The sequence below is a fragment of the Panthera leo genome, chromosome C1, assembly GCF_018350215.1.
Source record: "Panthera leo isolate Ple1 chromosome C1, P.leo_Ple1_pat1.1, whole genome shotgun sequence".
Lineage (NCBI taxonomy): Eukaryota > Metazoa > Chordata > Mammalia > Carnivora > Felidae > Panthera > Panthera leo.
The window spans coordinates 14,554,488-14,575,626 of record NC_056686.1 but is presented as its reverse complement, the minus strand read 5'-3'; the positions used below and the strand labels follow the sequence as shown (position 1 = coordinate 14,575,626).

At 52.3% G+C, this 21,139-nt stretch overlaps 1 protein-coding gene across 1 annotated transcript; it reads right to left on the bottom strand.

Moving 5' to 3' along the window:
• Window positions 1-12,858: 12,858 nt before the first annotated feature.
• Window positions 12,859-19,839, bottom strand: PLA2G2F (phospholipase A2 group IIF). The gene is made up of 5 exons (XM_042952199.1): window positions 19,724-19,839; window positions 19,040-19,092; window positions 16,310-16,454; window positions 15,298-15,407; window positions 12,859-13,246 (listed from the first exon to the last, which is right to left on the bottom strand). The coding sequence occupies exons 1-5, from the start codon at window positions 19,837-19,839 to the stop codon at window positions 13,035-13,037; spliced, it is 636 nt and encodes a 211-aa protein (XP_042808133.1). The 3' UTR covers window positions 12,859-13,034.
• Between the last annotated feature and the right edge of the window lie 1,300 nt (window positions 19,840-21,139).

Here is a 21,139-nt window from a genome sequence, read left to right as displayed (position 1 = left end):
TTAAGTACTTGCCCTAGAGGGAGGCCTGGGTTCTGGTTCGTCGTGCAGTTTCATTCATTCTTTCATCCCCTGCACGGATATCCAGCGTGGGAGACTGGGCTGAGCACTGTGGATCCTGTTGGAGTAGGAGGGGGTTTCCCCTCAATGAGCTCTCGCAGCCCAGATGGGGTCACACGGGTGATAAGAGGACAGTGAGGGGCGGGGAGCCCAGATTCAGGCACACCTGGGGGCACCCCATCCAGACCGGCTGGTCAGTGAAGCCTTTGGACCTACCAGAAGTGGGAGTTAGCTGGGCAAGGAAGGGAGGAGGGGAGGGGGCTCCAGGCAGAGGGACCGGTCTGAGCAGAGGCCAGGAGGGAGGCTGGTGCTGGGAGGACGGGAGCAGAGGTGAGTGCAGAGCAGGCATGAAGCTGGAGGGGGCCGGGGGTGGGGGAGACGAGGGGGACAGTGAACCATGAGGCTGGAGAGAAAGTTCCCGTCTGGGGAACTGGAAGGAAGCTGGAGGAAGGATGACCTCACCCTCACACAAGACCCTCTTCTTTCTGGGTCTGATTTCCTCAGGGTATCGAAAACCCAAATTAGGGTACATCTGCCCCTTCCAGAGGCTCTTTCTCATCCACTGTCTTATTTTAAAATTTTTTTAATGTTTATTTATTTTTGAGAGAGAGAGACAGAGTGTGAGCGGGGGGAGGGGCAGAGAGAGAGGGAGACACAGGATCCGAAGCAGGCTCCAGGCTCCGAGCTGTCAGCACAGAGCCTGACTCAGGGCTCAAACTCACGAACTGAGAGATCATGATCTGGGCCGAAGTCACAGGTGCCTGCCTCTCGTCCATTGTCTTACTGGTCATCAGAGGGGTCCCAGGAGTTATTCATCCCCATTTCACAGACTACAACAGAACTTCCAAGAGGGCAGGTAGGCTGGAGCTCGAACCCATGTTTTCTGATTCAAATCTCTTATTTCCCATTCCAGTTCTCAAGAGGAGGGGGCTGCCCGGATGCTGCTCCGAAGTCAGGGTTCAAACCCTGCTTCCTCTGCATGACCTTGAACCTCTCCTTTTATAAGCAAAGCTATTACCGGCCCCCACCCCACAGGGTAGCTCAGAGGATTGAATGAGATAGCACACACAAAGCTCTAAGCACAGTGCTTGGCATACAGTAAGTGCTTAATAAACCCCCGCTCTCCATACTGGGCCCTGACATCCTGAGAGCCTGGACAGCCTGCCCAGGCAGAGGTGGGTGTTCCAGCCGTGTGGCTGTCGGCAGGGCCCGGCGCCTATGAGCCTCCACGTCCTGAACTTGGCTTGTTGTCACCGTTGGTGGCATCAGCTTCGTGTTAGAAAGCCACAGCTGGGTAACTGACAGCCAGTGCTGCTGTGCCAACCCCTGGGGAGGAAAGGGCCGCCTGTCTGCATGCACAGTCCGGTCCTGGGCATGCAGGGGTGGCGGCTCCCAAGCCCCGCTGAGACCAAGGCTGGGCAGGTGCCAGGTGCCTGGATGTGGGTTTGGGGTTAGAAGTGCTACCCAGAACCTTCCTACTGCCTCTGTCCCCTCCTCCCTCTCTGCCTCTCTCCCTCCCCACCTCACACCCATAAACAGGGAGCCAGATTTTCTTGCTAAGCCACCGCTTCACTTTGGCCAGGTTTCCATTTTGGGGAGGATGTCCCCCATGAATGTTCACTAGCTCCTTCTTCCTTCTACTTACTGCTTTTTGCCCATCTGGCCCCAAGGACTTTTGGTCTCACCCACCAGCCAAGGGCACCAGTCACCAGTGCTGGCAGTTTCCATTCCCCACGCCAGGCCCTGTGCTGGTGCATCCGTGGCCTCATTTCATCCTCAAACCCTACAATGTGCTCTTCATTATGATCCGCATTTTACAGGAAAGAGAAATGGAAGCTGTGTGTGTGTGTGTGTGTGTGTGTGTGTTTGTGTGTGTTAGGAGGTGATGCGCTCAGGGCCATGTGGCCTGTGAGTGGCAGAGCCAGGGATGCCCCCAGTCTGCTCTTTGTGGGAGATGGCATTGATGGCACTAAAGGATGGCAGAGTGATGCTGAGCATGTCCTGTGCCCTCCTGGGCATCCCTCGTCTGGGTCCCTCAGCAGAGGGGCAGGGGGTGTGGAGTGCGGCATGGGCAGTGACCTAGAATGACCACTAGGTGTCACTCGAAGTCTAGAAAAGAGTCAGCAGCCCCTCCCTGGAGGGCTCTGAAGAATAGGGTAGGGGGAGCAGTGCTTCCGGAAAATGCAGAATTCTGACCTAGATCTGGGCAGAGATGCTGATGTGGAAAATCAGAACTGGAGAGAAGTTCAAGTGAAAACAGACTTCCTTCAAGAACTATCGCAGTAAGGGGAAAGAGAACTCAGTATAGAACTGGGCTCCGCTGAAGCCAACAAAGGAAAGTCGGGATGTACAGCCAAGGACAGGGTCGGGGGGTTGGGGGTTCAGTGGATGGAGAATCGTTAAGATGGTGGAGGGGTTCTTGCTAAAGTGACCTAACGGGTTCTTGCTGAAGGCAGGCCTGGTGACCAGACATCACCTGGGCAGGGGGGTGGGGGGTTGCGGGGAGGGTGAGGAATTTGACCAGATATTGAGGGTTGGGTGGGGGTTCTTGCGAAAGTGACACAGCAGAGTTGTTTTTTTTTTTTTTAATTTTTGAGACAGAGAGAGACAGACCATGAGCAGGGTAGGGGCAGAGAGAGAGGGAGACACAGAATCCGAAGCAGGCTCCAGGCTCCGAGCTGTCAGCACAGAGCCCAACATGGGGCTCGAACCCACGGACTTAGAGACCATGACCTGAGCTGAAGTCGGACGCTTAACCGACTGAGCCACCCAGGCGCCCCGACACAGCAGAGTTCTTGCTACATGGTGGCAGTGCAGGAGATGGACTCAGAAGCCCAAAGGTCAAGTTGAGGAGAGGTCTCAGAGGACCCTGACTAAGGTCTGGTCAAGGAGAGGGTCTTGATCAGTCCCCAATTTTGTTCAAGGAAAGAAAAGACATTCTCCTTTCTGAACAGCATGAGTCCGTTTCTCATCAGTCTCTTTGTTCGGAAGTGACCAGCAGAACCATCTGTTAGACTTGGTCTTAGTGGATGTTTGTTAGACCCTGCAAAGTACCAGCCATTTAAATGAGGGAGATTTCTATGCACATCAAAGAAAACCAAATGGCCGGAGGAGACGAAACCCCATCTCTGCATCCAGAAGGCAGCTGGTCAAGATTTCTAGATGCTGAACCTGGAGCATCTTCAGATGGTTGAAGTGAGGACAACAGAGGCAATCCCAAGGACTTCCTGGTTTGTGGCTGGAATGTCACTGGTGATGGCGCGCTCATCAGTGTTCCGGTCACACCTATTTCTTCCAGAAGAACATGGAAGCGTCCAGCCTCTGCTCACAGGGCCTCTCTAGATTACTCCCAATAAGTACCCCAATCTGGGCATGGGGTTTAGTTCTCAGTGACTCCAGGTCAGCAAGAAATGTCAGTTTGGAGGGTTGTGGTTAGATCTCAGAGGAAACTAGACAAATTGACAGAATATGTACTTGGCAGGATCCAGCCCGGCTTACAGGTAGGTAACAAAGTAGACAGGAAAATGGAGTTTCACCAAGGGGGGGGGGGCGGGTAAAAACAACTCAAAGGCAATGAACAGAACTATAATTTAATAACCCACGAGTATGCGCCATGGTTTCCCATTGAAACATTGAAAACCCATCACTATAGTCACCCTTCTTTTTGATTCCTGTTCACACAATATGTCTGATCCCATTAGATTTGGCATGAGTTTTCACGCAAGGGCAGCAAGAGTGGCGATTGACCACATAGGCCTTTTTGACTTTGCTTTGTTGGAATCTTTCATAAGGGAATCTCAGACTAGACCTTTAAAAGCTTCTCAAGGCTAGGAAGCAAAGCTAAGAACTCACAGCCAGACTTTTCTGGCAATACCTACAGATTTGGGTGAATTCCACTCCTCTCAAGGTCTCAAATATATTCCAAGATTCCTGGGTGGCAAGGAAGTGACCCTCCTTCCCCGCTCAATGCTGGGAGCCTGTAAAGCCAGGTACGAGGCTCGTTTTTCCAGGAGAGCTTTGTAAGCATTGGCTCCATAAATCAACTCTAGCTGCTTACATTGTGTTTCATGCACCTAATTCTCAAATATGACATTCCAGCCAAGGCCTTGGGAATATAGCCAGTTTCCAATGATGTTCCATCATAAGGAAACTGATTCCTACTGAACTTATGCAAATAATTATATTGCCACAAAAATAAGAATACTCAATACGAGTTTCTATATTCTCAAGGGATCAGGTAGGGAGAAAAGATACATGTTGTTTCTGTTTGCAAAATTACCATGCACTAAATTGCCATGACTTATAGATAGCTTGAAATAAGAGGGAAATGAGTTCTTTAAATCTAGAAAAGTAGAACATTAAAAAACAAAACAAAACAGTACTGTTCTAAGAGAGAACTGAAATCTTCCTTCACTGGTTAATTCAGTCCCATGTAATTAATTCTTGTTCTCCTTGATCTTGTGTTAACAATTTGATGAACTCATTAACTTCTCCGCTAGTTCTGGAAACCCTTACTCAGATCAGTGATGTGATCTAAAAGTTATTCGATGTCATCAGAAGCCTGTTTCCCAGAAAACCTGTCCTAGTCTCTTCCAGGAGTTTCTGAAGGAGCTCTCGCTAATGAAGATTTTGCCTGCCAGCAGATTGTGTGAGGTTTCAAGAAAGCATCAGAGAAAAACTTACTCTCTGTAAATGACAAAAGGCTTAAAATGGCCACTGTTAAAGATCTGATGAGAGTTCATTATAATGCAATTAACTGACAAAGGAATGTACTTTTCTCTGGGCCATAGGACACAAGAAGATAATAACTAGAATGATGATGGATGATGTTATGCCAGGACATCTCATAAGCAGCAAAGCATTGACAAATTTTCATGTACTTCATGAAATTTCTGAAATATCTTTTTTTTTTTTTTAATTTTTTTAACATTTATTATTTTTGAGACAGAGAGAGACAGAGCATGAACGGGGGAGGGGCAGAGAGAGAGGGAGACACAGAATTGGAAGCAGGCTCCAGGCTCCGAGCCATCAGCCCAGAGCCCAACGCGGGGCTCGAACCCACGGACCGTGAGATCGTGACCTGAGCTGAAGTCGGACGCTCAACCGACTGAGCCACCCAGGCGCCCCTGAAATATCTTTTTAATGTTTATTTATTTTGAGAGAGAAAGAGCATGAACGCAGGCATGAGAGTGTGAGCAGGGAAGGGGCAGAGAGAGAGGAAGAGAGAGAATTCCAAGCAGGCTCTGGCTGTTAGTGCAGAGCCTGACGTGGGGCTTGATCCCATAAACTGTGAGATCAAGAGTCCGATGGTTAACCACAGAGCCACCCAGGCACTCTGGTTAAAGCACTTCTGATTTGACAATGCCTGCTGTACAATTCAACATGTCAAGGAAACCAAATTATTTTCCACATCTGTCTTTTTACAAGGGGAAACATCAAATCCTTGGAGATTTTCCAGGGACCCAGTTCGAGGTCAGTTTAAGATCAAGATTTCATTTAGGAGTTGATTTTGGGGGAAGACAAAATTGTCAACCATGTAAAAACAACACAACACAAAACAAAAAAAAAAAAAACCCTAGCTTTTTTAAAAGTGAGAAGCCTATATTCTCTTCAATAATCAATAACATGACATGGTTAGTGTAAGCCCACGAAATTATTCTGATAAAACAAAACCTTTGTGTCCTAGGTAGCTTTACCTAAAAGGAGAAGAAAAATCTTCTGTAGTATCTTAACAGAGATCAGACCGATAATCCAAGAAAACTTTGTTGTTTCAAAAGAAAGAAAACCAAATTCTAATTCTGCATCTGTACACTATGAGTCTCATTTTTAAAGCCTTATAAATAAATCAGTTCAATCTAAGCCAGCTTGACCACACATTAAATTCCTCTTCCACAAACCCTCCACAACTTTCTGTAGTCACTCAAATGTTTTGTTTTTTGTTTTGTTTTGTTTGTTTTTGTCCTATATTTTCCTCTTTCTCATTCTAGAACAACTTTTAAGCAATCTCCGAACAGTTTGTACATCGAAGAGAGAATTTCTCTCCTTTCTCCTTAACAGAAATATATCCCACATTCTTCCATATTTTATATAGTTTTTTTCTTCACCCTTATTATTCCTAGAAATTTCTATCAGTCATTTATAGATATTGATTCAAATTCTTAACTGTTAGTAATCTTAAGTTCCAGTAAAAACAAGGAAATAGACAACTGCTTACCGTTTGCTATAGAGCAACATTCTATTAAGTCAGTAAACTTTGTGAATATACCTTCTCACCATTTCTAGAAACATTTGCTTCTTCTAGTATGACCTTTCATGTTTATTAATGGACTCAAAGATATTTTCTTTATACCAGATAAAATAAAAAGCCAAAATATATGAGCCGAAACTTGTGTTTAGTAAATAATGTCTTCGTGGTTTATCTGGCTGAGAAATGATTTAGGTATTTAATGAATACCTGCTGCTTAATTTAATTTAGCATAACTCTTAAGACTGCAAACTACTAAAAAAAAATCTGGACACTGTTTTTAGGTGGGCATATTCTAACATTATGCAAAACTAGCTAGCATTTCGAGCTATTTCCCTGTTAACTATTTTGACAGCCCATGCAAGCTAGACAAGGATCATAAAAACAAAAGCCTAAAAAAGTTAAAGACGCAAGTTTTCTTTTACTGCTATGCTTGATCTACATGAAGTAATGGATATGAAGCAATTCATCTTGACAGTGTGTTTACTTATACATTTGTTCTTAGGTTCAATTTAAAATTTGTATAATCTTAAACATCTAGTCGGTATGACAGTCCCTTATTTAACTGCTAGACCCAAGTTGAGATAATCACAGGGTGTTGTATGTAAGTGATGAACCATGGGAATCTACCCCCAAAACCAAGTGCATATTTTACACACTGTATGTTAGCCAATTTGACAATAAATTATATTTTAAAAATAGTAAGTAAATACTTAAATTAATAAACTTTAAAAAAAGATTTGTTCAAATCATATGAGCTTGAAAAATATGTGGGTTAGTTTCTATATTTTGGGGTGTTTTAGGAATACTTAATTTCATTTTAATGGTTTGGTTTTCTTTAAGTAGTTTCTACACCCAACGTGGGGCTTGAATTCACAACCCCAAGATCAAGAGTAACATACTCTACCAACTGAGCCAACCAGGTGTCCCTCTAGGAATATGTATTTTTTAATATTTATCTATTTTTGAGAAAGAGAGGGAGAGCGTGAGATGGGGAGGGACAGACCGAGAGGGGGACAGAGGATCTGAAGCTGGCTCCAAGCCGTCAGCACAGAGCCAGATGCAGGGCTCGAACTCAGGAACCCTGAGATCATGACCCGAGCCAAAATCAAGAGCTGGACACCTAACCGACTGAGCCACCCAAGCACCCCAGAATACTTAATTTATAGAAGTGCTGATTTATATCTAAGCCATTTTGAATAGAACTCCATTAAGGGATTTCATAAATTAATTTGATAATGCCATGTTGAGTAGAAAAATACCACATCATACACACACAAACTGACATGACACAGAGATCTTCTGGGTTTCACTCTAAAATTTTAGCCATGAATCAGTAAAATGTAGTGACGCAAGCTCCCTGGTTGATATAAAATAGTTAGATCTCCTCTTTATTCCGTTATATATATATAATATATATGTGTAATATATATTATATATATATATATATGTATATATATATATAACTTTATTTATTTTTGAGAGAGAGACAGAGTGTGAGCAGGGAGGAGCAGAGAGAGAGGGAGACACAGAATCCGAAGCAGGCTCCAGGCCCTGAGCTGTCAGCACAGAGCCCGATGTGGGGCTCGAAACCACGAATTGTGAGATCATGACCTGAGCCGAAGTCGGACTCTCAACCAACTAAGCCACCCAGGAGCCCCTCCATTTTATATTTTTTATCTGAATTGGGTTTCTGGCAGATGGGACGTTAAGGTTGTTTATTCAATGAGAGCTGAAGCTTTTTACCAATGTTTGTGGAGGAGACTTTTAAGCTTTTCAGTTGCCCTGATGTGTACTTCTCAGGAGGCCATGGAATACATTTTAGGGGAGACATTGAGGGGACATCAGCAGCCACCTGGATGTCTCCAAAGCCCATAAGTGGATAAAATATCCCAACTATTTCCAAAGAGCGTTTTCCTTCTTAGTTTCAAGTAGTTGCTTGAGAGTCCCTTGAGACCCCACGATGGGGGAAGGGAGCTGAATATTCAAATGCCCAAAGGAGTGGAATAGGTAGGGGAAAATTCTGGCAAAAGGAGACAGAGGGAGGGAGGAGGCAGAGGTTTGAAGGGGTCCCATCAGCAGATTCAAGGGACCTACCTGAAGGGAGAATCAAAGGCTGTAGGAGGAGAGATGGGAGAAGCGAGGTCTTAGAGGGAGCAGTGAAGTCACAAATTTGGCAGAGGTTTGGAATGAGGGGCTTCAGGCGACTGAGAAGTTTCCTTGGAAGAAGCAGGATCAAATAGAATAGAGAGGCTTGCCAAAGAGCCAGGAAAGATATTCCAGTCTCGGGAGTCAGGGAGGGAATCCCCACTCAAAAGAAAGCCAGGAAGAAAGACTTTGAGCCCGGTAGGTATCTGTCAAACAAAGTACTGTCATCCAGCTTCACAGAGCAAACTCGGAACCTTAAGAACCAAAGCCTTGTCTTTGCTGTACTTCAGTGGACATTTACCTGGAGCGCTCAGGAGTTGGGCTCACAAGAGATCCCCGGTCAATCACTCAGGACTGAAGACAAAGGCTCCCAGACGTCCACCTGGGGTCCCGGGGTGAAACGACCAGGGTCCAATGATGAATCTGATCTCGTGCAAGTCATAGCACCGTGGCTATTAGAAAACAAGACCCAGGCAGCAGTTTAAGTGGTAAAAACAGGTTTTATTCAAGAATGATCACAGCAGGGGCCAGGATAGAACTGGGCTCAATTCTGAATACAGTTATGAATCCTCACTTTTCTTAGGTGAGGGTTTATAGCCAAGGAGCGGGGAGGGGAGCTGGTGGATGGAAGATTGCTAAGAGGGTTGGATGATTCTTGTTAAACTGACCCTAACAAGATTCTTGCTAAAGGCAGGCCCGGGTGATCAGGAACCACCTGGGAAATGGTGGAGGGTGACGAACTTGACCAGATATTGAGGGCAGGAGGGGATTCTTGCTAAAACTGGGCAGTGCTCAGATGGTTGTGGAAACCCTAAGGTGTAAGCCTGGTTGGGAAAGGTCTCAGAGGATCCTAACTAAAGTTTGGTCAAAGACAGAGTCTTTGTCAATGGCAGCTCCAGACCAGTGGAAGCCAAGTACAATCCTTCCTCAAGGCTTAGCCTAAAAGATCTCACTAACTTGGAAGGAGTCCTGAAGAAGCAAAGAGCCACCCAGATTACGGAAGCAAGGGCCCCCTCCTCAAAACATGTGACCCGCCCCTCTTCTCCACCTCCAAGGACCTTGAACAGGCCATCCCAACCCCACACCTTATCCCCTTGGGGGCCCCTTCGGGACTACCAAGGACACACTTGGGGCTTCATCCTCCGTGCTCCCCATGACACTGCTTGGCACCATATGTCAAGGTTATCACCTGTCTGCCTCCCCCTACCAGCCTAAGGGATTCCTGCAGGTAGAGTCTGTGTCTGATTAAAGGTATCCCCACCAAACCCTCTGCACCATGCCTGGTCCATAGAAGACCATCAGTATAGGTCCACTGAATGAATGAACCAATGGATGATCTTGTCCCAGAGTTTTCAAGCTTTTTAAAAAAATTACTGAAGAATGTCTTTTCTTCTTACAGTAGCTCAGGTGAAAGCTCAGTAAATAATACAGGAAAAGCAGAGCTGCTTAATTGAAGATTGAGGTGGGGAGGGGGAGCAGAGTCCCAGGGATCATCCCAGATGTGTCCAGGAAAGCACATGGCTTTGGGGAGCACCTGAAACAGCTATTCTGGTCCCTCTACACATGGGGAAACTGATGCCCACAACAGAGAAGGGACATAAGTCAGAGAACGTGGTAAGACCAGGACCTGGTGCCTGCTGGATTCTCGGTCACTGGTCCCACTGTCTCCAGCTGCACCCGCATCATCGTTAAGAAGGTGCAAGGAGATGGGGTGCCTGGGTGGCTCAGTCGGTTGAGCGTCTGACTTCGGCTCAGGTCATGATCTCATGGTTCGTGAGTTTGAGCCCCATGTCGGGCTCTGGGCTGACAGCTCAGAGCCTGGAGCCTGTTTCGGATTCTGTGTCTCCCTTTCTCTCTTCCCCTCCCCTGCTCATGCTCTGTCTCTCTCTGCCTCAAAAATAAATAAAAACATTTTAAAAAATTAAAAAAAAAAAGAAGGTGCAAGGAGGAATAGTTACAAGTCAGATGCTGAGGATTCAGACACAGCCCCATCACTTACAACCTGTGTCACTCTGGGAAAGTTCCTGTTCCTCTCCGGGCCTCGGATGTTCAACAGAAAAGGATGGGGTGGAGATTGATGCCTGACAAGCACCCACCCAGCCTAACAGTTATCATTGTCCATCTGTTGACCCACACCACTTTCCTGATGCTTGTCTCTCTGCTGGAGCAGGGCCACTTTGCCCAGGTGGGGGGCAGGAAGGGATTCTGCTTCCCCCTGAGCTGGAGACCCTGGAGGGAGTCTCTGTGCCCTCCCCTGACGCCCGGCCAAGGAGGACCAACAAGAGGGAGCTGAGGCAGGAGGCCTTTATGAGATTGACGATGGGGCGCCAAGTCCTGTGGAGGACCTCCGGGGTCGCAGCATCTTGGACAGGTTGGGGCAAGGTGAGGGGGGCAGGGGGAGGCGAGACTCCTCGGCCGCAGAATCTCATCCCAACACACTGGCCCAGACTCTCTGGAATGGAGGTGTGTGCAAGGTAGAGGGGCGCAGGCAGAAACCTGGGCTCCCACAGGTGAGGGGCCGGGGCCTCTGCAGACCCCATCTTCTAGTGGACTGGCTGCCCCATCCTGGCTCCACCCCGGCTTAGGGGGGCTTCAGCTCAGAGATAAGGGACCAGCCCAAGATGGCCAGGAGAGGTTAGTTAGTTAGCCAGGGTAGAAGAAGATGTCAGCAGGTGCCTGGGTGGCTCAGTTGGTTAAACGGCCAACTTTGGCTCAGGTCATGATCTCATGACTCGGGAGTTCGAGCCCCTCATCGGACTCTGGGCTGACAGCTCGGAGCCTGGAACCTCCTTCGGATTCTGTGTCTCCCTCTCTCTCTGCCCCTCCCCTGCTCACACTCTGTCTCTCTGTCTCTGTCTCTGTCTCTCTCTCAAAAATAAATAAAGCATTAAAAAAAAAGAAAGATATGAGTGATGAGACACACTGGGGACCACAACCACCACACCAGGGCCAGAAGGAGGTGAACGGTTGGAAGGGCCTTCTCTCACGCACAGTGACAGCTGACTCCAACCACCAAATTCATCCTCAGTCCCCAGGGCTAGCATTCTAGAAGCTGCAGCAGGTGAGGCTTCTTCCCAGTCCTGCTATTCTGGGGGGAGATGTTCTCTCCCCACCCCCACTCCTCTGCTGCCTCCGCCTTTCATGACTGGCCCTAGTGACAGTGGATCTACAGGCCCCTCGCAGGGCGGGCCAAGCTTCCTGATGGCTGAGGGTGTCTGGGCGGGTCTCAGCGCTGTGTCAGTGTGTCCTCGGGGTGAGGCAGGGCACGCTGGCTACTTGGAGGCCGCTGACCTTGAGGTCGAGAGGCGAGGCAAGGCAGGAAAGGGGCAGGTGCACCTGGAGAGAGAGCAGTGCTGGCACAGAGTCAGGAAGCTGGCCCCGCAGGGGCTGACTCTCTTCCATCTCTGCCCGCAACCCTCAACAGGAAACTGGGCCCGAGGGGGTCCCTGCACCCCAAGGCTCCTTCACCCCACTTCTCTTGCCGAGACCCCTCTGGTCTGGGCGTCTCGCCTTGTCCCGCTTCTCTCCCACCGTCTCCCCTCCCTTCTGTCTTCATGCAGTTCCCTCCCCACTGCCTTCTGGAATCTTCTCCAAGCCTCCTGCCTGGACCTGGACCCTCCTGCCTTTGTTTCCCCTTCAGGGAGGTGGGTCCCAGCCCTCAGCCTCCTCCCCACTGACAGGGCTTCTGAGACCAGAGTGCAGCCTTGTGTCTCCCTGGCAGGGAGAGAGGGGTCTGGGGTCCTCCCACCCACCGGCCCGGCTGGTACAGGAGGAGAGGCACGGGGGTGGGGTCCGGTGCACCTCAGAGCAGTGCCGTATGGCTGGACCGGGTTAGCAGGGAGGTAAGGGGAGACGTGAGGGTGCTGGAGACATATTTGTGGCCCTGTCTTGATCCCCATGCACCTAAGGGAGTGCCACTGGGCATGGGGGTTCCGTCAGCGCCCCCGAGCCTGATCTGAGGCCAGACCTTGTGGCTGAGACACTAGCCCTGTGGCCCTCCTGTGATGTCTGGGCCTGGACTCATGGGCCACCCTGCCCTTAAGGGGGCTCTAGAGAGCCACTAGGCCCTCAAAGCAAGGAGCGCCCGGGGTTGTCCCCTAGGGGCAGCCAAGAGGCCCCCAGAACCCAGGCTTCAGGACCAGCACTCTGTCTGGGAACCTGTCTGAGGACACAACAAGCTCTGGGGCTGTACTGGCAGCTCAGAATCTTAGTCTCTAACCTTGACGGTCAAGCCGAGGAAGTCAGGCTGGGGCCCGTGGCAGAGACCACTCAGAGGAGCCACCTCTTTTCCTCAGGCCTTGCCCTCCACACTCAAGAGAGACCCCAACAGGCTACATGTTTCCTGCCAAGTCTGGGATCAGCGGTAGGACATGGCCACGCCCAGTGCTGGGCTGGAGGGGCCTGGGAGCCACAGTCAGGACCCAGGCCTCCCTGAGTCCTCTGGGGCCAGTCCCCTGGAGAGTTTCAGGGAGGAAGCAGCCAGAAAGCCCTGGGCTCTCAGTCTTCCCCCATCTCCACCTGGTCTGCCTGTCTGGTCCCCAGAGCCAGAACCTCCATCCCTCTTGCCCGTCAGCCCCGGGGGGCACTAGGGAGGTGCAGGGGCAGTGGGGGAGATGTGCCTGTAGGCCGCCTCCTCCAGGGGCGGCTCGTAGATGCTGCAGTTGGGCGTGGGGCCCTGACAGTAGATGTTGAGGTAGTTGCGATGCTTCTCATTGTACGTCTGGTTCCGGAGGCACAGAACCACGTTCTTGTCACACTCACAGGTCTGCTTGTCACACTCGGTCTCGTTGAGCTCACCTACGCGGGGGAGAGGTTCTGGTGGGTCTCGGAATATGGTCCCCTGGTGGGCAGCACTAACGTGCTGGCAGTTCGCCCCAGGCCTGCGGGCTCAGAAGCTCTGGGCCGGGCCCTGCAGTTGGCATGATCCGTCATCCAGGTGGCTCTGGAGCATGTTTCCATCAGAAGACCCCGGAAGTCCAACCTGTCATCTTATAGTTGGGGAAACGGAGGCCCCAGGGACGAGTTTACCTAGGTCACACAGCAAACCCAAGGTGGACCCGAGATAGACACTCGGGTGTCGGGGACTCCCCACCCTAGGCCTCCCCCTTCCATCACAGAATCGCGGGACACCCACCCTGGAGGGAGCTCGTGGTGAGGAGCCACTGAGGAAGGACTCCTAAGAGCTTAGCTCAGGGCCTTTCCCACGAGCGAGTGCTGAAGCCGCCCAAAATCGTCTACCCTGATAGCTGTCAACCTTAGGGGCCTCATTAGGAGCCACTGGGTGGCTTGCTGAGACAAAGACGGCTGGGCCCCAGGACCACAGCTTCAGATTCAGTAGGTCTGGGTGGGGCCTGCTAATCTGCATTGCTAGTAAATTCCTAGGGGATGCCGATACTGCAGATTCGGGGAACACCCTCTGAGAACCGCTCACTAGCTCGGTGGTTGGCAGACTTTTCAAACTTTCTATCAGCAGAATACTTTCTCTCAAATGAAACTCTTTGCAGAAGGCCAACATATCAAGTGGCCAAAAGAGAAGCCACTTAAGCTGTGAAATGGGTTAATGGGACCAGCTGGACCACTCAGGAACACCCCCACCCATCACCTGAGTCCAGGAACCCCCAGAACCCAATGTGAAAACCCCCACTTGGGTTTGCTCACTGCCCTTTGAGGATCCTCGAAATGCATTAATGAGGGGACACCTCCTCTCCCAAGCCAGCCCCTCCACCCCACATTTGAATAGCAGAATATGAAGACCACAGTGCCCTGGGTTCCCAGGGGGCCCCAGATGCACCCAGTTCACCACCAGGACTCTTCCCCAGAGAACAGAAGACTTGGGACTTTTTTTTTCTTTTTTTGCAAAGCTGGGCTTGCTTGCTTTTAGTGAGGGGTAGTGAACAGAACCTGGTGAAGACAAGGAAACAAAGGGAGCCAGGGGCTGCCCGTGGGACTGGGCCAGGGGACACCCGCCACCTAAGAGGAGGCACACGGGGACACCTGGGCCATTAACGTGGATCCGCACCTCTCAGTTGAGGAATGGCCCAGAGCGTCCATGGTAACCCCACCGGGCCTGGTTCCCATAGCTTGAATTCCTAGAAACACTGAGGGTCTTGGGATGAGGCCACCTTCTGGTAGGGTCCCAAGGACAGAACTAGAAGGGAACATGTCTGCTCTGATCCAAACCCTTCCATATATCCACAGGGAGACTGAGGCCAGGTAGGGAAGCACCCTATATAGGGTTACACCGCAGGAGATGCTGGCAGAATCCAGGTTTAAACCCAGACCCATGTGTCACCAAGTCTTCCCATCATCTGATGATCTGGTTAAAAACAGATTCCTGGGCCCTCACCCAGGCCCACTGAATCGGAACCACTCCCTAAGCTCTCCGAAGCTTAAGAATCAAGAACTAAGGCAGCAGCCTGCTGATTCGGGCTTGGGGGGATCAGAGCACATCAGAGAGACGTGCTAGGGCCACGGCTAGGGTTCTCAGAGTTAACAAACAAACAAACAAAAACAAGAGGCCTGGCTAATTTGAGTTTCAAACAGTAAATATTCTAGTATAAGTATGTCCCAGTACTACATGGGATATACTTATGCTAATTCTTATTTTCATGCCAATAGTCATTGTTTTTATGCTAGCATTTAATTTTTAGTATGAGTATGTCTCGTGCAATATTTAGGATATACTTATGTGAAAACATGTTTCGTTTACCTGAAAGGCAAACGTAAGTGGGCATCCTGTATTTTACCTGGCAACCCCGTGCACGGGCCCCCCGAGCAGCCTGGGGGCACTGGCAGTCTAAGCCCTTCTCCTGGGTGGGGGAGGGAGGAACGGCAGGGGAGGGACTCACTGCAGATGATGGAAGTATTGTTCTCGATGGTGTATTCATAGTGGTCCACATAGGGGTGGCAGCCCAGGTCGAAGAGCTTCTGGTAGCAGCAGTCATGGGCGTGGCAGCACCTAGGGGCAGGTAGAGGACAGCAGGCCCACATAGCCAAGCTTGGCCCATCTCCCACCGGCAGAGACCCCAGTCGTCTGTTTCGGTTCCTCGTGGATCAGACCTTCAGACTGAGGCCCAGAGAGGGGCAGTTACTCGTTTGAGGTCACATAGCCAGGCAGAGCCCAGCTTTCCCCCTTGGAGCCCTGGCCGCAGGAGGCAGGAGGCGGGAGGCGTCAGGCTGTCCGATGATGTGGTCAGGATGGGAAGGAGGGTTAGGACTAAGTTGGTGTCAAAGGAGCCTGAGTCTATGAGGAGGCCATGCCCGGCTGGGCACGATGGCCAGGGAGAGACAAAAGTCTGGAGGGTTGAGTGGGCATTGGTGGTGGGAGACAGGAAGCAAGTGTAGTGTGGCCATCCCCATCCCCTCTGGTGGAGGAAGGCAATTAGTTAACATGCATTTATTAAGCCCCCCGGGTTACCAGACTTAACGCTGGCTGCTTTGGGGGAGATAGGAGCAGAAAGTTAAGCCATGGCTTCAGTCTTCAGTCTGATGGAAGAAACGCAGCCCTCCATCAGGGCCTCTAGGGTGATGGGAGTGAGAGGGGTCACAGCCCTTGCTTGTGTTGAGCATGAGCTGTGCGTCTGTTGCTCTCACGTGTGTGGGGGCAGGTCAAAGTTTCCTTCCTGGCGAGACTGGGAGTTCAAACGCCTCCAAGCCCAAGACTTGGGGAGGCACAGTAGAAACCACCCAAGACAGTAGAGGAGGATATGGGTCAAGGTCAGGCTCTTGGTCACAAACTCATTGAACCAGCCTCATCCTTTGGGGAAAGGACCCTCTCCCATGTCTCAGAAATGGAGACCAGTCTGACCCTCACCGCCCCCCTCCCAGGCCTGACAGTGGCCCAGGCACTCCGGAACCTACCAGTCCACCTCATCCATGGGCAGCCCGTGCCCTCCTAGTCCACAGTAGCAGCCGTAGCCCACGAAGGACAAGATGGCACTCCTCCCCGTGATGGTTTCCACCATGGACTTCAGGTTAAGCAGGCTGCTGCGGGCCGTGGGCAGGACTGCAAGAGAACCAAGGGGGTGCTGTGAGCTCCCTACCTGGTGGGGGGCCCCCTCCTGTCTGACTGTCCCCCCCACACCCCAAGGCCAGGGAAAGGAGGAGAGAGGGTGGGCAGAGAGGGAGGAAGGAAGCAATGTATAAAAAGCCATGATGTCTGACGGCCCTTAGAAGGAAATAGCTATTAGTATTTACTGAGGGCTTCTCTGTGCCAGGTGCTGTCCTGAGCCCCTTCCAGGCATTAACTCATGGAGTGCTGTTGTTGCCCCCACTTTACAGATGAGAAGACTGAATCCCAGAGCTTACCCAAGTAACTTCCCCAAGAACATCATCAAAAAAGTGGTAGGGGTGGAATTTGCACCCAGGCAGTGAGGCCCCAAGTGACCGGTCCACCGTAAGGGGCTTCACAAATGCCACGTGCTCTTGTGAACACAGGGGTTTGATTCTGGGTCCTGGGCTTGGTCTGGCTCCTCTGCCCCCAGTAGGAACTCAGTGTCCCCAGCACGGTCCTGGGGCTCAGGCATCTCACGATGAATCCAGAGACAATGCGGTGGTCTGGTCATTCGGCGAAGACAGACAGACAGACAGACACACACACACACACACACACACCCTTTCCCTTTGGCCATGTCTCACCGGAAGCAATAGGTCAATGACCCCCTTCCCACACCAGCAAAATCAGCAGCCTCTGCGCACCTGCCAGGTGGGTCTGCCCCAGCGACATACCCTCCTCTCCCCTCCTCCCTGCCTCTTCACCCCGGCCTGTGCTGACTCTACATCTGCTCCTGGCTCCCGGCTGAGTCACTCCGGAGCCTGGGGCTCCAGTCCGTACTGGGTGAGGCCAACCCGCACACGGGAGAGCCGCTCTAGCCCCACTTAATGGGCCTTGGGAATCCCGCTCCACCTGAGCCTTCCCGTTTATTGGCTTTGTGACTTTCATCATTACAGAAAATAAGGAGCAAATGAGAGAGGCAACAGGGAAGGAGGTGGGACAAATGACAGGCGACTCTAAGAGGATGATGGAGAGAGAGGCACATGTCTCAGGTGGGGTCTGAGGCAGGGAGAGGGAGGACCCTGTGTCCAGTGGACCCAAGCCCATCCCTGAGCTGCACAAGGGACGTGAGGGCCGTCGGTGGGAGTAGGACAAAGGGGACCTTAGGTGTGTCCCCCGACCCTTCCCCCCACTCTGTGCTGGGTCCTGCGGCCAGAGGGAAATGTCAAGCAGCTTGGGAGTCAGATCTGGAATCAGACCTTGGGAGTCAAACGCAGACAGCCCTGGGTCCGCAAACAGGTCTCTCCACGAGGCCTGCGATGACCACGCGGGCAGGTTGCATAAGCTCCTTGACCTCAACTGTCAAACCGGGGACGGGGACGGGGACGGGGACGACGCTGCTCTCCTGCTGGGCACTGTGAGCAGAGGCTGTGAGGAGGGAGCACCCTCTGTGAGCTCTGGCCTCCCGCAGCCCAGCTCTGCAGGTGTTTCCCCCCGGGGACAGCTTCCCCCACCAGGGCCCTCTGACCAGCAGCTGCACGCAGGGTGGGATGTTACCACGCGAGCCCTCCACACTCACACACGGGGACACACACTCGCTCACAGAGGCCTCGCACGCCCGCACACCACACACCCGCCAGTGGAACCACACTCACGCGTGCGGCGCCCACGGGGAACCCAGGGAGCCGAGGCCACGTCCACACTCGCACTCCAAGCAGAAGAAAGCGAGTCGGGCAGACGCCTTAGGGGCCAGCAGTTCGGGCGGAACTCAGAAGCTTGCTGTCTCAACACTCGCTTCAGCGGTCAGGTCAGCCAACCGTTGTCACCTCTGGCCACGTTTAACCCTTATTTTGTGCCCAGCGGTTCTTTCTTTGCCCCAGAGCAGGCTATGCAACGGGCCGGATGAAGAGTCAGTGACACCTCTAGCCCAGCTTCCACCTCCCGGAGGCACCTGCTGCCAGAACACCTGGATGTGTGATGGGGTCACATCTGTGTCAGGAGCCTCAGCTGTCCCTGACCGGTGTTCCCCGGGAGCACCAGCCCTGGGAAAGGAGCCCCCAGACCTTTCTTGCCGACTTCTCGCACACTCACACCGACGGCCCTGGTACACACGCACACACACACACACACACGCACGTGCACCTGCAGTTAGTACACACTTACACATTTTTTGACGTGTGGAGGACACACAGACGTCACTGTGTTGAGACACAACCCCCCCACACACAGATACATGTGTATATCCACACCCAAACCCATTAGCTCTTGTCTTAGGTACACATGTACACAAATACTCTTATCTACACAAACACCCAGGTTTTCCCGGGGGCGGCCAGACGCCCAGCAAACACTACCATTTTACGATGCTTGCTCAGCCCGGGGCCCTGCCGCCTGGGAGGCTCGTAAATGCCCACGGCCCTTGGTGTGTTTATAGTCGGCAAACAGCCCCAGGTCAGTGAGGGCCTGACAGGGGCCCGAGCTGGGAAGCAGGGGCCCAGAGAGAGCCAGTCAGTGGATGGAGAACCTAGGTGCCCAAGGTCACAGGAGCAAGTGGGGGAGGGGGGAGAGAGAGGAGTCTCCCCAGAGCCTTTACTCACCGCTGCCGGCCAGGACGACCATGGTGAAGAATTTCTTCATACCCAAGCTGGACCTGAGAGAGGAGAACATCCAAGCCCCGAGCCCGTCCCTTCCAGGCTCCCGCAGCTCCCTTCTGAGGCCCCGACAATGTCATCCCCCCGGGCCCCCGCTCCTGCTGCCGCAGGTCTGGGATGAGCTCCTCCCGCCTGCCCCCCACCCCCTGAACGGACCGTCCCCTGGATGGCAGAGCCAGGAGGCACCGGGAGCCTCCTTCCCCCTTTTACCCCGAGCAGGCTTCTGAGACAGGAAGCTCACCGCCTCATGGGGTCGGGCCACTGTCACAGATCAGAACGAACCCCCCTTCCATAGGCACTCCAGGAAGTCACGTGACCCAACCCGGTGGCTGGGTCTTGCACTTGGAGCCAAGAGACCTGGGTCCCCAGGTTCTAGTCCCGGCTCTTCTGCCAAAATGCCGTGTGACCTCAGGTAGATCCCATAGCCTCTCTGGGCCTCAAGTACCTCATGAGGATTGACTGGCTGATCTCTAAAGTCTTCTGGTGCTGAAAATGTACTGACATATCTCAGCCTTCACTCAGAGACTTAGAGCTCTTTTTTCTGGAGACACGGATTCTAGGAGCCAGTTCCCCCAGCCCATCCCTGCTCCTCTCTGTGGAGGATTCTATCCCAGGGTAGCAGGCACATACCTCGAGGTTCTCCAAGGAAAAGAGGCCCTGAGACTTGGGCCCCTCCACCTGGAGGGGTGCCTAACCAGCACCTTCTTCCTCAACACTTTGGGGTTGGCCTGTGCCCCATCCGCCATGTTCTGTGTTCTGGGGGTCCAGCAACATAGGGCTCGTAAGGTCCGTGATCGCTCTGAAGGCTCCGGGGAGCAGGCCCCAGTGTCACACTGCCACACGCACGCGGGCAGGGTAGCGCCAGGGCAATGCCCCTGGGCGGGAGGCAGGTGACACACGCCCTAGAAAAAGGAGGCTCCACCCCCTCCCTCCCACAGCTACTGCCCTGCCCACAGCCGCCCCGCCCAGTTCCCCGCCCTCGGGCGCATGTGCAGGTGGGGGTTTCCACACCTGACCAAGAGCTGGCCCTTCCCTGTACATCTGAAAGGAAGTTCGCACAAAGGTCTCTCTCTGTTCCCACCCAAAAGGATGTGAAACAAAACATTATTCAGTCACATTTGTAACTGAACAGCGCTGTGGGCTTGACTCAAGGGGGCATCGGAGAGGCGTGGGACCTCTACAGCGGAGTTTTGCAGTGGGGGACAGAGGCTGTGCTCAACGCCAGACACAACAAAGGAAAGGGGAGTTTGTAGCCAAGGAGCAGGACGGGGGTCCACAGATGGAAAATTACTATGTGGGGGCTGTGGTAAGAGGATTCTGGCTAAAGCCACCTAGCAGGACTCTGGCAGAAGGCAGGCCAGACATCATGGGGGAGGGGGGTGGCAGGGGCAGAGGAACCCCATCAGACATCAGGGCCGATCACACATGGAGGGTGACGGTTCCTGGCTGAGCTGGCTCAGCAAGGTTCTTGCAGAGAACAGGACAGCGAAGAGATAGACGAGGAGTCCGAAAGCCCACGCCTCTTGAAAAAGAGCTCAAGTGAAGCCCGAGCAGGGTTTGGTCAAAGAGAAAGTCTTTGTCGGGAGCTCTCTGTGTGGATATGCCCAGGGCCTCCCAGAGCTGGAAGGACCATTGTCCAGAGTCTGCAGAGAACTCTCTACCCACATCTGCAAGCACGTCGGTGTCCACACCTGGCTAAGACTGGAGGAGGCGCCCAGCTCACATCTGAAAGGGTGAGCTCATCTGACCCGGGAGCAGGACCTCTCTGCCACAGCGCCACTGTGGCGTGCAGCCCGGCACCTCTCTGTGGTGGGGGTCGGGGTCCCCTCCCCACACTCCTCTCCCCTAACCTTGCCAAGGTGGAACAACCAGAAATGTCTCCAGACATTTCTAGACGTAACCTTGGGGCGCGTAGCCGTCTCTGGTTGAAAGTCTGGTGGCCTGCGAGTCGCTGCCATGTTCCTCTTGTGGGGGTGGCATTGGAGGGGGGTGGAGATGGACAGGAGAGAAGCGGATTGGGGCTGAGGCCCCTGAGCCCCTGGAGGT

What these genes read in the sequence shown, in the direction of transcription:
- PLA2G2F (XM_042952199.1), bottom strand. Translation starts at nt 19,839, where the DNA reads ATGGCGGATGGGGCACAGGCCAACCCCAAAGTGTTGAGGAAGAAGGTG. An exon ending in CCCATGGATGAGGTGGACTG is followed by an intron (nt 15,408 to 16,309) that starts GTAGGTTCCGGA and finishes ACCTGCCCCTAG; the next exon opens with GTGCTGCCACGCCCATGACT. An exon ending in CAATACTTCCATCATCTGCA is followed by an intron (nt 13,247 to 15,297) that starts GTGAGTCCCTCC and finishes TCCCCCGCGTAG; the next exon opens with GTGAGCTCAACGAGACCGAG.